Source organism: Corapipo altera, unplaced genomic scaffold (assembly GCF_003945725.1).
Source record: "Corapipo altera isolate COAL_440 unplaced genomic scaffold, ASM394572v1 69, whole genome shotgun sequence".
NCBI classification, from domain to species: domain Eukaryota; kingdom Metazoa; phylum Chordata; class Aves; order Passeriformes; family Pipridae; genus Corapipo; species Corapipo altera.
Genome location: NW_020884908.1, coordinates 5,505,152 through 5,519,884, shown reverse-complemented (window position 1 = coordinate 5,519,884; position 14,733 = coordinate 5,505,152). Strand labels below are relative to the sequence as shown.

Sequence of the window (14,733 nt, the reverse complement as noted above, 5' to 3'; positions counted from 1 at the left end):
AAGGTACCTGATGCTGTGCTGCCTTTTTTTACCCATGTCAATTTGCCTCCGCTCTACAGTATCTTCCCTGCTCCCTTTCATGTTCCAAACAGTAAAACAACAAATGATGTGAATTGTAGTGTAAAGTTTTCCCAGTTACTTTAGGTTTGTACTGTGGCCTGTAGTGTGTAGTGCACTGCATTGCAGGAACACCTGTACTGCTGGTGCCAAATGGGGCTGACTGGGAATCAGAGGTAAAATAATCAGAGGTCTGCCATCTCATGGCTAATTAACCAAAGTGCAGCTTTTCTCCTAATTGTTTACCAGGTCATACAGTGAATAGTGCTGGTTTTGCTGCCTCTGCCACCTGCCTTGGGTTAGCTGGAGTATGTCACCAAGATGGATTCATGGAGTCAGGCTGAAGTGAGCTCAGACTTGGTGCCCCTTGTTGGCTTCTGTGTGTCCACTTGCAAATTCTAAGATGAATATTTTATAACTCTGAAAAAAGAGTCAGACAAATTAGGGGAGAGGTCAGGGAAAGCCAGGGGCATTTGGGAGCTTCACATTTGCTCAACTGGGTTGGAGTCAATGCAACTTAGTTCTTATTCTCCTGCTGTAATGATGAGAAATCACTTAGTTCCTGGGAGGGATGCTCTTGCTGATCACGGGCTGTCAATGCATTAATTAGTGGTCTTGCACTTTGTATTAACTCTCTTAGCAGTTCATGTGTTCTCAGCAAGTACCATTTAATCGGGGAGATAATGCTCATTTAAGCTTACTGCTGTGTGTCAGTCTCTAGTTTGCTACAGCTCCTTTCCCAGGAGCTATTTAAAAGATTCCTTAGGTTTGTGAAAGTCCAGTTGTCATAGGAATGACTGCTCATCCATTTCAGAACAGCAAAGCTCTGTGATTTTATTGTCACATTTATATTCTAACCTTTTTCTCTTTTACCTAGTGAGAGAGCAGCTTTGGTGTTGAAGAGAAACCTCGGAAAGGAATGGGCCCTGTTCTCTTGAAGCTGTTTGCCCTGATCCCAGGAATGCTGTAGAGGTTAGTGACATGAATGCTGAAGGGCTTTTGTGGAAATTGCCTTTTGATTTGTAATTGGCGCACTCTTCAATAAATTCTGTGTGCAGCAGTTCATTTGCCTGTCACTGAAAGAGAGTTAATTCAGGCACTGTCAGAACACAGTCAGCTTAAAATTGTTCTACCCAAACAAAATTTAGGGTTCTGTTTATCTCTGTAGATGCTGTAGAAATGCATAGCTGGGTGGCCACAGAAAGTTTTGTGGGTGCAATGCATGCTCAGAGACAAGATGCATTAAACTTGAAGATTTTAATTGATAAAACCCAGGGTGAAAATGATCTTAATACCTGATTTGTTTTTGAGTTTCTCAAGTCTCTCATTTTTACTTTTGAGAGAAGAATGCTGCTGCTCTTCACTAGAGTTGACAGGCTAGGAAAGGTCCATTCTGTATCCACACAAAGGTAAAGTTATCTCTATTTATGTCTCAAGTGACTTGATTTCAGTATTCTATCCTAGTTCCTTTGGATTATGTACAAGCTGTATAGACTGATTACTGTGAGTGTTTTTCCCAGTAGCTTTATAGTCAGTCCTGCTACAAATATTATGGCCTACAAGAGGCTTCCTCTTGAAAGTAGAATATTCAATCTAGTTTGCTTTCACGTTTTTTGGGAAGCTAAAGAAGATTAAGTGGATTTATCACCCAGTGGATTTCGTCTTAACTAGTGAAGTCAGAAAAAGCTTGTATAGCTATCAAAGCCTGTGATGCTTGGTTTTGCTGATGAAAAATAAATGTAGCAAGTAAAATTTGATGAAGTATTGGGAAGGGGGAGCGGAAGTGATAGACCTGTTGAAGTGCTTCTAAGCAAAGGGGTGAATTTCCATGGGAACAGTTGAGTTGAAAATCTATTAAATCTGTCTGGTTACTGTAAAGGATTCTAATCTTTGTTAGTTTACTTTAAAAGCATAGATGTGTGTGGTGTGGCTGCTGAAGAGTAGCGTCAAAGCTTTGCTAGAATGCTCTTTAACATATAGACCCTTTTGGAGCAAAAAGAAAACCAACACAGTAGAAAAAGGGCTGCAGCACGTGACAGATACAGTGAAGAGGTGACTCCAGTGGGAAAAGGCGTTAGTACAAGGAAATGCTAGCTGACATTGCTCTTTGAGGCATGTAGAGCTCAACAACTACTCTTGCAAGGGTTGCCATTTCTTATTGAGAGCTTTAGTTATTCATATGTTCTCACCATGTTTATCTTATTTCATATAACAATGAGAGTTGTAAAGTGTTGAAGGCGAGTTATCACTTCGAGTTTAACAAAAGCATAAGGAAAGACAAAAATCCCCAAACACTTCCTTCCATCTGAAATCCTGCATTCCAACATCAATGCTTTCATTCTAGCTCTGTGCTGCTTTTGTTTCCAATGTTTTATTCATTAACAAGAAAAAAAGTCTGTCCACAAGGGGGTCTAGTAGAAATATGCCTTTTTTTACTTTCATAGAAAATACCTCGCTCCCTTCAACCCATTGTGTTTAGATTTTTTTTTTATATGTATATATTCTCCTTTATGGAGAAAAAAAAAGATGAAAGGCTCCTCTCCTCTCTTGTTAGCCTCCCTCTTGACTTAGTGGAAATTTCAAGCAGACTGTTGAGTGCAGGCTATTTTGTGAATCTGTGAAGACTGTCTTACTAGTATCATGATCTGCTGTTCAGATACTTATGTAGGAAATACTTCCTTGAAACTTAATGCATCCTGTTCTTCCAGTTCCGAGGACATGCAAGAACTGGCAGAGCTTAACAGCTCGAGTATACCCCACTGCTGTGGTTTTATCCCTTTCAGAGCTGAGCCTGCTATATTTGATTTGGTTGAGCTCTCCATGGGGCTGCGTTGAGTTTCATTCCAGCTGTGGCACGACTTACCTGCAGCTACGTGGATAATAGTAAAACATTTGATGCAGTTATGAGCACGTAGAAAATAATGAGATAGGGGAAGGCAGCCAACCAACATGAATTTGCCAGGGAGAAAATTGTGTCAAACTGATTAGTTTGCTTCCTTGACAGATGAATTAGATTAGTGCATAAGGGAGGAAAGAGAAGTGATACAAACAGAAGCGTATGAGGTTTTGAAGGATGTTCTTTTGAATGTAGTATGTGTAGTGGTTTTTTTAAAAATGGGATCTTCCCTAAATTACTATATTGCAAGATTAAAATTTATTAAAGTGGTCGATTGAAGCAGTTAACAGGGATTCAGGATCACTTGGAAAGGCATTTGAAGTAGGTTTCTGTAGTAGCTTGCCATGCCTGGATTTGTCACTAATGGCATCCATGATTTAGATCATGGAGTAGAGTTTACTTACAAAATGAGCAGATGATGTCATCTTGGGAGTAGAAGGGCGCCACAAAGGGTTTATATGAAGGTGTTTGTGTTTGGGGTGAGCCAAGTGTTCATGTGTGTTCATTTGACTTGACTCACCCAGTGTTTGTTTGGCTATAGTAGCTGCCTGGCTATAGTAGCTGGCTATAGTAGCTCAGCCAGTGTATATAACTTTACTGTGTTGATTTTACTGAGTTGGATGGCCTCTTCCAACACAGTTTGTGATAATTCTCTATCCTTTAGTAAAATTACAGCACTGAAACCCAGAACTTGAGTGGGAGTGGTTGTTACTGTAACAAAACAGTGTATCTGGATTTGGGGTCTTGGGGCATGGCTGAATTATACATATGGAAAGTAAAGAACACTTTTGGAAAGTCCCAGGATTTCTCTCTCGTGCCAGAGGGGAGGGAAGGTTGGGCACTGTAGAGTACTGCTCTTTCAGGCTTCTAGGAGTGCCACCTCCTTATCTTTCCACCCTTGGCACAGCAACAGACCCAGCTGGGAACCTGGCGCTGGGGCTGCCTCCCTCTGCTTGGTCTCCATAGTGCAGCTAAAGCAGCTGGTTGGGCTAAAAGCAGGTGCTCCTACAGCCCCTCTTCTCTTCCTGCATTTCTGTGAGCACAGTCCAGAACACACACTGCCATCCCAGTTGCTGTATGAGGTTCAGGAAGGATGGAGGGGCTGGGGATGGGGAAAAGCAATGCTTGAGGTGTTCAAGCTGTGAGTTATTGTTTGGCTTGTTGAAGGTGTACAATAGGGAAAAATAACTTCTATATCATTTTTGCTAGGTTGCTGGAGGAGTTAGCAGAGCTTCCCTCAGCACCTCAAGCCTTTTTCCTTGCAGAATGTTGCCCTAATGTTTGTTTATTTACAGTAGTTCCTTTCTGTCACAGAGAGAAAGTGCATGAGTAGGGAGGAGTGACCATATTTTTTAAGAGCTTTTGTAGAGTAAGATATGAAATGTGGAAATAATTAGCATCTGTGATGGTGTTAGAGAAATCTGACATACTGCTTTGTTTTAAATTCCTGTGATAGAAAAGGATGTTTGTGTGCCGTGCTTTTGTATACACGATGCATTTCCCATAGTTGTCAGGTTATCGTGAAAGATTAATTTCCTGGCTCCCTTAGAGGTAAACACCAATATTTCACACCAGGTCAGTAATTTTTGCTAGTGATAGGTTAATACCTGAAACTCCTTTTGACATGTTCCCATCTGTTGGTGATGCCATAGTCTCTTACAGATGTGAAGCATAGTGAGGGGAAAAAGTTTTTGAGGTTATTTCTGCGGAGATGCTGCTCTCTGTTTCTGTGATCCCTGCTGCTGTTTCCGTGACTTCTTGGAGTATGGCTCTTTCTCTTTGGGATCCTAGTAAATGTTTTCCTAGCAAAACTACAAATTAAACTGATGATAGATACACCTTAGCAGCAGAGACCTGGTGCACCAGTGGTGTAATTGGAATGACAAGAATGCTGTGAATGTTTCATGCCCCATCTTCTGTCCCAAGTAGAGGGTGTTGGAAGAGCCACTTCTGATAAGTGATAGCCTGAGAAAGGCAAGCCTTAGGCAGTCCCTTGGAAAGACTCTTAAGTCCCATGAATTGAAACAACTGGAGGCTCAGTAAACCTAGTTTCAGAGCTTTCTCTTGTTTGATTATAACTTCAAAAAGCTACCTGGGAGACATTTCAAAGGCAAGTTCCTGTAGATGCAGGAATAGCTGTTCAAAGCTGGGAGGTGAAACTTCTATGCAGCGGTTTTTATAAGTGAGGAGATAATAGTGGAAAAGTGGGCTGCTGTCTGGCTGTATTGCAGTGAGAGTGTATTCAACTGCTGTTTACTCTTCAGTGTTGCTAAAAGGTCACCTTAGGGGAAGACAACAAAGTCACCCCTGTAGTATCTGTATGAGAGAAGTGCTAGGAAGAGACTGCTACTCTCTGCTTTGCTCCATGGTTCAGGATGACAGAACTCTTTCCTGTGATAGAGATGGCTATCTTACTGCACCTTCTATCTAGTCCTCTAACATGGAAGCCTTGCACAAATAGTCTCTCTAAAAGGCAGGATTTAATTGCAACAATAGTTCCACAGCAAAGGCTTCTTCTCTTATACATCCATATAATCCTTTACATTTTTAGCATACGTTCCTTTCTCTGACTTAATTTTACTCCTCTGTCAGAATTTTCAGATGTTCCTTCAAATACACACTCCAGGTTGCTCCATATGGGAGTAAGAGAAAGAGGAGGGTGTTCAGGATTTTTACATCAACTTGTTAGATAACAGCTATTGTTTGAAGAGAAAGGATGCTCTAAAAGCAGAGTAATTTTCACAGAGCTCAGAGGGGAAGCAACTGTTCAGGTGCAGCTCCTCCTCTTTCTCTTACTCCCAGATGGAGCAACCTGGAGTGTGTATTTGAGGGAACATCTGAAAATTCTGACAGAGGAGTAAAATTAAGTCAAAGAAAGGAATGTATGATAAAAATGTAAAGGATTATATGGATGTATAAGAGAAGAAGCCTTTGCTGTGGAACTATTGTTGCAATTAAATCCTGGTATTGGGCATTTATTTACCTAATTCTTTAATGCATCTTTATCAACATATTGCTGGGTTTCACTCTGTTTATTGCATTGTGTTTGTCTTAAAAATAAACAAGAGCAGTTATCCTCATTCTGTGCAGTGCCACTGCTTGCTGTCAAAGCTCCAAAGGGACACAAAACTAGAGAAAAGGGATAGCATTGAAAAAGCCTTGTTTTCTCCCTTGTGGAGAGCAAGTTCTGTCCCCAGGTTCTTTGCATCAAGAAGCAGCCAGGCCCTGTGCAGGTTGTCCAGGTGAGCCCATATGCTTTCACAGATGCACTGCAGAGGCCAGGACTTGAGTTAAATAACTAGTAAGTGATTTCTGTAGTTGTAAATGACATTACAGTGCATTTGATATATAATTACTGTCTTTTTTTTTTCATGTTGGTGTTGTTTTTTCCTCTAGCAAGGAAGTATATTTCCTTAGTGTGTGTACTGTATAGATGAATCCAAGGGGAGAATGTGAGTAACCTCCACTGCAGTAGTTGTGCTTTCACTAAGTGGATGTTTAGGCTCTTTTCTGGGATAAATTTAGTTAAAAGCAGTGTCCACTGTAGTCATTTGAGCATCCTCCTGTGGCACTCTGAGAATTCCTTTCAGAGAGCAACAGCTTCAATCCTGATTTGTTTTCTGTACCTTTGGTTATTACTGGGGAAAGGGGCTAGTATATTGTCAAGACATAACATGCAATAACTATACCCATAGTTGTTGATAATGGATCTCCTTGGAAAATACTACCACTTCTGAATAGTTGTTCTTATTAAAACAAAACAACTGGCAGTTCTAGATTGTATGGTGCTGTGCATGAAAATAGCATTGCAAGCTAGAATAGTAAGCACTGTGGAAAAAAAACCAAAAACAACAAAACCCCCCACAATAAACTCCAAAAAAAAGCAGAAAAGTTAAGAAAAATCCACATTGTATCTGATACAGATTCTAGTAAGGAGTGTCTCTTGTTCCTCCTCCCCCTCATAAAAATTAGTTCTATTGTAACAGAAATTGAAACATATTTACTTTTCTGTGAGATAAATAAAGCAGGAAAATGTCATCTTACAAATTCATTTGTCAGCCGTGATACATCGCTCTCGTCTGCAGTGACTGTGTTGCAGACCAGATGTCTTTTTACTCGACTATACAGTTTGTCATCTTGTTCTGCTGCTTGTGTGATTTTTGGTTTATTCTTTGTAAAGCAGCTGTGTCAGTTACTGTGGCCTGGGCAGGAGGAGGGATCCCTTCCCTTCATCCACTGGGAGGGACCAGCTGCTCCTTCCCTGACAATCACACCCGCCTGGGCACTGGTACAGTTGGCACTGGGGGATGTCGGCGCAAAGCTCGGGAGGTCCAGCTGACTGCCAGAAGGATGTTTACTAACGAAGGGCTGGCAGTGGCTTGTAGGCAGAGGAACTTGCTCTCTCCTATTAGTGGTATCTTGCAAGGAGAGGATTTGAAAACTAAGATGCTTGCGCTAAACTTCAAGAATTCAAGGTAGGATGAGACCTAAATGAATGCAACTACTCTTATTTCTTTGCATGATACTTTTTCTATCACTAGACTAGCATTTAATTACATGACTGGCTTGTGAAGTTGTAGTACTTCTTGTCAGACTCTTCTGGAGTTCTGCTTGCTATTACAGGAGAAACTGAACCAAATGACAAGCTGAGATTTAGTCAAAGTGTAGTGATATTTTGCATGATGTAAGTAATAGTGCAGAGTTTTCTGTGTTTAGGGTGTTGGCTGCACAGAAATAAGTCAGTAATAGGTAAGTTACATTTGTCATTCCATGTAAGGAAGAAAATAATTGATTGACATGTGCATAGTTTTTGAAATACTGCTAATATGAGTCTGTTCTCAAGTGCAGTAGTTCTGATGTGAAACAAGCGTGTTATCCACAATATTCTTAGAAATTTGACAAAGTTAGAGAACTGATCATATTAAAATAGTATTTTCCCCATCTCTGAATGCTATAGGCTTCAGTTTTTCTCTTTGAATAAGAGAAGTGCACTTTTTTGTGGATTTCTAGCTGTCCTATTTAATCTTGTAGTATATTGCAAACTTCTGTTGAGAAGGCATATATTCACTGTGAAATACAACTTTTATTTTGGCATTATTGCCAAGCAGGAATAGAACATGGGTAATGAAGAGAAAAAGAAAAGTAGTTTTAAAAGTAGTTATGGTAAAGAATAAATACACCAACCCCTCTACTAGCAATAAAAAGTAAGCTAAATAAGTATGGATTTTTTAAAATGTTGCAGTTTTGTCCCTGTACAAGAGACTCCGACTTAATTGTCCAAAAGTACCTACACCCACTTAAGTCATTTAATAAGTATGCCAGTGAACATCAGAAAAAAATTGTGACTGGAGAACTGGAGAGAACTGGAAGAGTGCCTTGACTTGAGCAATTAATATTGCTTTAAAAGTCTGCAGTTTTAGTTTGCTTTGTATGTTTGTATTTGTGTTTGGTTTGTTTGTTTGTTTGTTTAGGTTGACCATGACCTCCCTGGGCAGCCTGTTCCAGTGCTCTACCACCTCAGTGTTAAGTTCTTTCTCATGTTGAGGTGGAACTTCTTGTGCTTTAGTTTATGGCCATTGCTACTTGCCCTGTACTGGGCACCGCTGACGAGGGTCTGGCACCATCCTCTTGGCACCCACCTTTGAGATATTTATATGTATTAATGAGATCCCCTCTCAGTCTTCTCTTCCCCAGACTAAACAGGCCCAGCTGCCCCAGTCTCTCATTAAAAGAGATGCTCCAGACCCCTCGTCATCTTTGTGGCCTCTGCTGGACCCTCTCCAGTAGCTCCTTGTCTTTCTTGTATTGAGGAGCCCAGAACCAAACAAAGCACTCCAGATGTGTCCTCACTAGGGCAGAGTAGAGGGGGAGGATCACCTCCCTCGACCTGCTGGCCACACTCTTCCTGATGTACCCCAGGATCTCATTGGTCCTCCTGGCTGCAAGGCCACACTGCTGGCTCATAATCAGATTGTCACCCAATAAGCCTCCAGGTCCTTCTCTACAGAGCTGCCCTCTAGTAGGTCAGCCCCGAGCCTTTGCAGGTACTTGGGGTTATTCCTCCCCAGGTGCAGGACCCTACACTTGCCCTTGTTGAACCTCATTAGGTTTCTCTCTGCCCAACTCTGCAGCCTAACAAGGTCCCACTTAATGGCAGCACAGCCTTCGGGTGTATCAGCCACTGCCCCCAGTTTCACATCATCAACCATCAAATGGCCTCAGGTTGTGCTGGGGGAGGTTTAGATTGCATATTAGGAAATATTTTGTCATGGAGAAGGTTGTCAGGAATTGGAAGAGACAACCCAGAGAAGTGGTTACCTTCAATCACCATTGCTGGAGGTATTTAAAAGAAGTGTAGATGTGGCATTTGGGGACGTGGTTTAGTGGTGGGCTTGGCAGTGCTGGGTTAACGGTTGGACTTGGGGATCTTAAGGGTCTTTTCCAACCTAAATGGTTCTGTGATTCTGTGCTGTATGGTTTGCAGCAGTTGATTCCAGTGGAGCCCAGTGGATGTCTCTGGACTATCCTAATTTCAGTGTAGGGGAACCCCATCTAGGAAGAGTCATCTGAAGAAGTGTCCATTAAATGCTGTGTTCACAGGTCCCAGCTTCCTCACTGTTTATGGAGGGGCCTTTGCCTAGGGATGTGTAGGGAATGGTCAAGTTCAGCAACTTCCTGTTGGATTTAAACAGACAATGGAATAACGTAGTATTTGGAAGAGATAGGTTACTGTCTAAAATGCAGTAGAGTTGTATCTACAAGTACTTCTGCTGCTTTTCCATTCGTCTCTGGCCTGAACTGCTAATTATAAGGTCTTGGGCTGTTTTGTTTTGCACTTAGGAATACTATGAACATGCAGCTTAAGACATTAATTTACTTCCTATTGCTTCAGAAATAAACAAGCATTTGTGCCCAGGGTTTAATGCTGATTTAAATGCTGATTCGCTGCTGTTTTTGTTGCCATCTTTCTGACTAGATGGTAGCAGAGAGAGGAATTTTATTACATCAGCCAAACATGTGCTGGTAGGATCACTTTGTTGTTTTTCTTATCCATGTTGTTAGAAACAAGGGCAGCTCTATGGAGACAAATTTTACAGGTAATGGGCTTCTGCTTACTGCTCTTTCATATGCAAATTTCCTAAAGGCAGAAGAAAAGTTCAGCTTTTGGGTATATAAATGGCTGTTTTACATGGCTGGAGGAACTCCATGCTTTAGATTGCTGTTGGGAAGAAAAATCACTGCAACCACCACCACAGATGGGGATCTGCTTTGTGTAATACCACTGTCCTTTAAAACAAAATCGGTAGCTTTTTTAGCTAAATATCAAAACTGAGCTTAGACTCGCTATTGTCATTGCTGAACTTGCTGTGTGGGGCTACAGTGCTTTGTGCATGGCCTTGCTGCTGGGATGTACAGGCTCTCTTGTTCCAAGTTCCCTTCCCCATCTTCACCACCGCACATCCCCACCCCCCACTACTTGGAAAGGTGAACGGACCAAAGCACTCTTCCCCATTCCTAATAACAGCTCATTGTTTCATTATTGATTCTAATGCAGTAACTTTTCTAGGAAGGCTTTTTTTACTTTGCTTGTTTACTGCGAATGCATGAGCCACCCTCTGGAACACTGCTTTTTTCCTACACATTTATTGATGTCTGCATGCCAGCCAAGCACACACGCTTGTCTCTTCAGATCCCAGGCGTTTTTTACTTTTTTGTTTGTTTTTCTCTGTGTGTGCCCGCTCTCCTCTCACCTTTTTTTTAATTTATCAGGAACTTCTTAGCAGCATTTCCTCTCCTGAATTGCATGGTTTAGTCATTGCCATGCAGGTCAGGTTGGCAAACTAAAATTTCACTCTATTCCCAGTGGGCTGTAACTAGTACTCTGTTTGTCCTATTAATCCAAATCAGTTTATATAGGCCTTCTGAAACAAAACCAAAACAAGAAAACCAGCATTCAGAGGTGCTCAAGATATTTTGCCATGAAACATATCAAGAAATCAATTAGAATTTGCTCTCCAAGAATATTTTGGATGCAAATAGCCTGTTCTGTTTTGGTTTGGGTTTTTTAACTAGTTGTTACCCATCTTTATAGTATTATGCATATTTTTCCTGACACTGCATAGGTTAGTTGGTTTATAAGCTTCTCGTGTAATGCTTAGATTGATATCTCCATTCTGGATGATTTTGCTGAGGTGCAGATGTTTCTGAGATATTTCAATTCTCCAGCGTGTTCAAAACCAGAACAATGTTTCAGTTCTTGCTTTTCTTCATTATATTTTTCAGCTGTAGGTGTTTATAGCAGAATTGAGGTTTGCAGGATAATAGGAGTTTGCTTGTCTGCTGTGTTGCCAGTTCAGCAGGTGTGATTACCACTAATCTGGTGAATTTTAATTTCACCAGATGTGATCTGCTGTGTTTACAGTATATGCGTAAGGGTAACATTGAAACCCAGAATTTTTAATCCATAAGTCCATAACCTGTTAACTTACTAGGCATAATTGTCCTGTAAATGAGTGTTCCAAAAATACATGTTGATGGAGACATTTCTCTTATTTTTGTCATCTTTTGTGTCTGTTCCAGCCAAGTTGGGACTTTGCTTCTACCTACCAGGATTTTTGTGTTACATGTATTTTTGTCTCCTCAGTGACCACATTTCTCTGGCAAATAGTGTCCTTTGCACTCCTTGAAGGAGAGGAAGAATTGTATGTCCAAAGCTAGTTCAGACTTCGTGGCAGTCAGAGCTGGATTGCCAGCTTTTGAGACCACATTGGAACAAGTCAGGGGAGTGGAAAAAATACCATAGTGGTGTGATTGCACAAGCATGAGCAAATAGTTTCTTGGAGCCTGAATGTCTATGAATGAACCACCTGAACGTGCTATTGCAGGTGTCTCCTTTCTAACACAATACCTGTGTAGAGCCAGTACTTTGATCTTTACTGTAACCTGTGGTTAGGGTTAATGAAACATGGCAAGATACATTTATTTTCTGGAGTGACCATTCCTCATCTTGTAAAGCAGAAACGCTTCTTTTACACGTGAAGAGTTTTCTTCTCAGCCCTACAATGGCAATATATTTTGCCTGGCACAAATTATTTAAAACCTCTTCCTGGTACAACTATTACCTTTTTTTTTTTTTTTTTTTCCAACCCGAGGAGATACCGTGGAGTGAGAACAGTTTGAGGTATGGAGTTTTAGACTTCCTTGATGGCTAGCAAACCCAAACTGGTTTTTGGAGATTAGATCTGTGTTTATATGCAGATGAGGTGGTTTAAGACTTTGCATTGAAATTCAGAGATGAAGCTGTGTAGAACCCAGCAGTTAAATGTGGATTTTGGGTAGCCTTAGGGTTGGACTGTATTTCTTGGTATTGTTTTGTGAAGAGATGGACTGTCTATACTGTTATAGGTACCTCAAAGATGAGATTTTCTGCACAACCGAGTTGGATGTTGATGCAATATTTATTACATGCTATTTGGCTTCTGAAAAGTCGAAATTACTCATTCAATTTCCCTGACCTTTTTCAAAAGCTGCTTTTAAACAAATGGTGGATGTACCTATTCAAATGCTTACAATGCAGATTTACCTTTTGGTTCTCACGGTTGTGTGTGGTAGTTCAAAACAAAATAAGAATTCATCTTTCATTTTAGTTGAAAAAGATGTCGAGTAAAATATACAAAGGCAGAAACCTTAAATGAATATGTGTGGTCAGTCTAAAGAACCTGTATTTGAGCTTTCTGGCAGTTTGCTTTGTGAGCATTTGCAATTCTGCAGGTTGATTATCAGTTCATTACTGATAAAAGTGGAAGTCTTGTTAAAGTCTTCCTTAAGGAAAAGCAGTACTGAGAATTGGGTTGGTGATGGTGGCAGATCGTAATGGGTGCTAAATGAAGATGTAGGAAGCCAGTTTATCATCAGCCAGCCAAAAATCCCATTCTAGGTGCAGTGTGGGCAGATTTGTTCTTCGTAGGAAAAAACAACCCTCATGTTTGCTTCCTTTTGCACTGTCTTGTCTTTGCTCTCTGTAACCAACTTGTTACTCCTTTCTGTTCCACCAAGTTAGGAGTTTTGAACACCATCCCCAGGTATCTATGAACAACGATTATAATCACATCCTTTGCCTCCACGTGTGCATCAGGACTCCTTCATGCTGGGCAGCTGTTGTTCTGTGCTATTGCACTAAAAAATTATGTTGAAGTGGGCTCTTCAGTCGCAAGGGCAAAATGGATGGTGGGTCTGCACTTGAGATGTTGAAGTTGTCTGTGCTTTTTGTGTACAGAAATAGAAAAGAAGAAAATTGATGAAACATGAACTGTGGTTTGGAGAAGTATTACACATTATTTTCAGCTGTGGTGGGATTCAATACTTTGGTTTACAGGCTGTATTTTTCAGAGGTGGCCAAAGAAATGTTTGTGGCATGGAAATATTTTGTTATAGTATTACAAGTAATTTTTGGAAATTTTGTGATTATTAATTAAAGCATTAGAAAATGCAATGAAAGGGTTATCTTCTAGACGTAAGCTCCTACACCAGTAAGTCAAGAAAAGAATAGGCCATTTACAGAAATCAAAAGCAGTACTTTATTATTTGAACAAAATGAAGTTCAAAAAGTTGATAGAACTAAAGGTCATTTTCATTTAAGTTAATACTAAATAAGAAATATGTACATTATTAGTCTTTAGCAGACATCTTTCCTCCATCCCTGCAGCATAGGTCAAAAGTATCACTGTTATTTAATTGTTGTCCTTTTACACTGAATATAAAACATTAACCTTCAGGAGGGTACAAACCACAGGAAATCTATTCTATCAGCACTTGCTATTATGTGTCATTATCATGAATAATTTGTGAGAAATGGACCTGCAAAGAAGACTGATAGTCCCTGTTTTATATCTTTTATCTTTCTGACTAACCAGTTACTAAAGTTCTTCATATTTGTTGAAGCATAAAGAATTTTTGTTTGCAGGGATTTCAAGGCATTAAGGTCAGATTGAGCATAAAATAGCATTTCTAATGTTGCAAATAACAAAGGAATTGTATCTGTAACTGTCATCTGAGTTCAGAGAACAGGAAAAACATGTCCTGAATTAGGATAGCAAACCTTTTCTTTTCTTTTTTTGTCCTTTCTTTTTCTTTTTTTTTTTTTTTTTTTTTTATTCTTAGAGGTGTTAAAGCAAAAAAATAACTACACTGAATTCTCAGGTTTGGACGCTACCTGTGATCTGAGATACCTCTGTAAGCATCTCTTCAACATGTAGAAACAAACCAGTATTTCATTAGGTTGGCCTCTGCACTCTTATAGTCATCTAAGAAAGGGAAGTTTAAACTTTTAGGTGATAACATTAGGTTCCTTGAGATAAGTTTTAAATTATTTCAGTGTGAAAGAAAAGAAAAGCACACACCAAAAATCATGACCCTGAAATAATAGTGTGACCTTGCAAATTTTGGCCTGAAATAGTTCCTGTTTTGGCCAGGTGACCAGCTGTTTAACAAGAGGGAAACATAGTACGGGAATAGGCACTTTTATTACTAGGGCAACACACTGGATTTGTTTCAAGCCCTGTTCTTACAGGGACCAGACGATATTCCCCAAACGAGGGTGTGCTAGTTCAGTCTGTCAGGGAGAGCTCATGGCATCCTTTTCAGCAGCACAGCTTCCTTGTGCATGATTTTCTTTGTGTGTACATGGCTGTTTTGTTTGGTGGTGGTGGAATGGCAGGAAGTAGTTGTGTTCTTCGCCTCCCCTCCTGCTGATGTTTTTGTCTACAAAGAGAATTTTTTAT

The 14,733-nt window shown here is 40.3% G+C and overlaps 1 protein-coding gene across 8 annotated transcripts in view; it reads left to right on the top strand.

Annotated features, from left to right (window-relative positions):
- Positions 1-934: 934 nt before the first annotated feature.
- The window catches only part of WDFY3 (WD repeat and FYVE domain containing 3), a 133,699-nt gene continuing 119,900 nt past the window's right edge, over positions 935-14,733 (top strand). For 6 of the 8 annotated variants that reach the window (XM_027652733.1, XM_027652731.1, XM_027652729.1 and 3 more), the window contains exon 1: positions 7,321-7,428. In XM_027652733.1, the coding sequence (XP_027508534.1) occupies positions 7,400-7,428 (29 nt within the window). In that variant the 5' untranslated portion in view covers positions 7,321-7,399. Of the gene's footprint in view, positions 1,030-7,319; positions 7,429-14,733 lie in introns of those variants that run through there. The other 2 variants (XM_027652734.1, XM_027652727.1) reach the window with 2 other exon arrangements.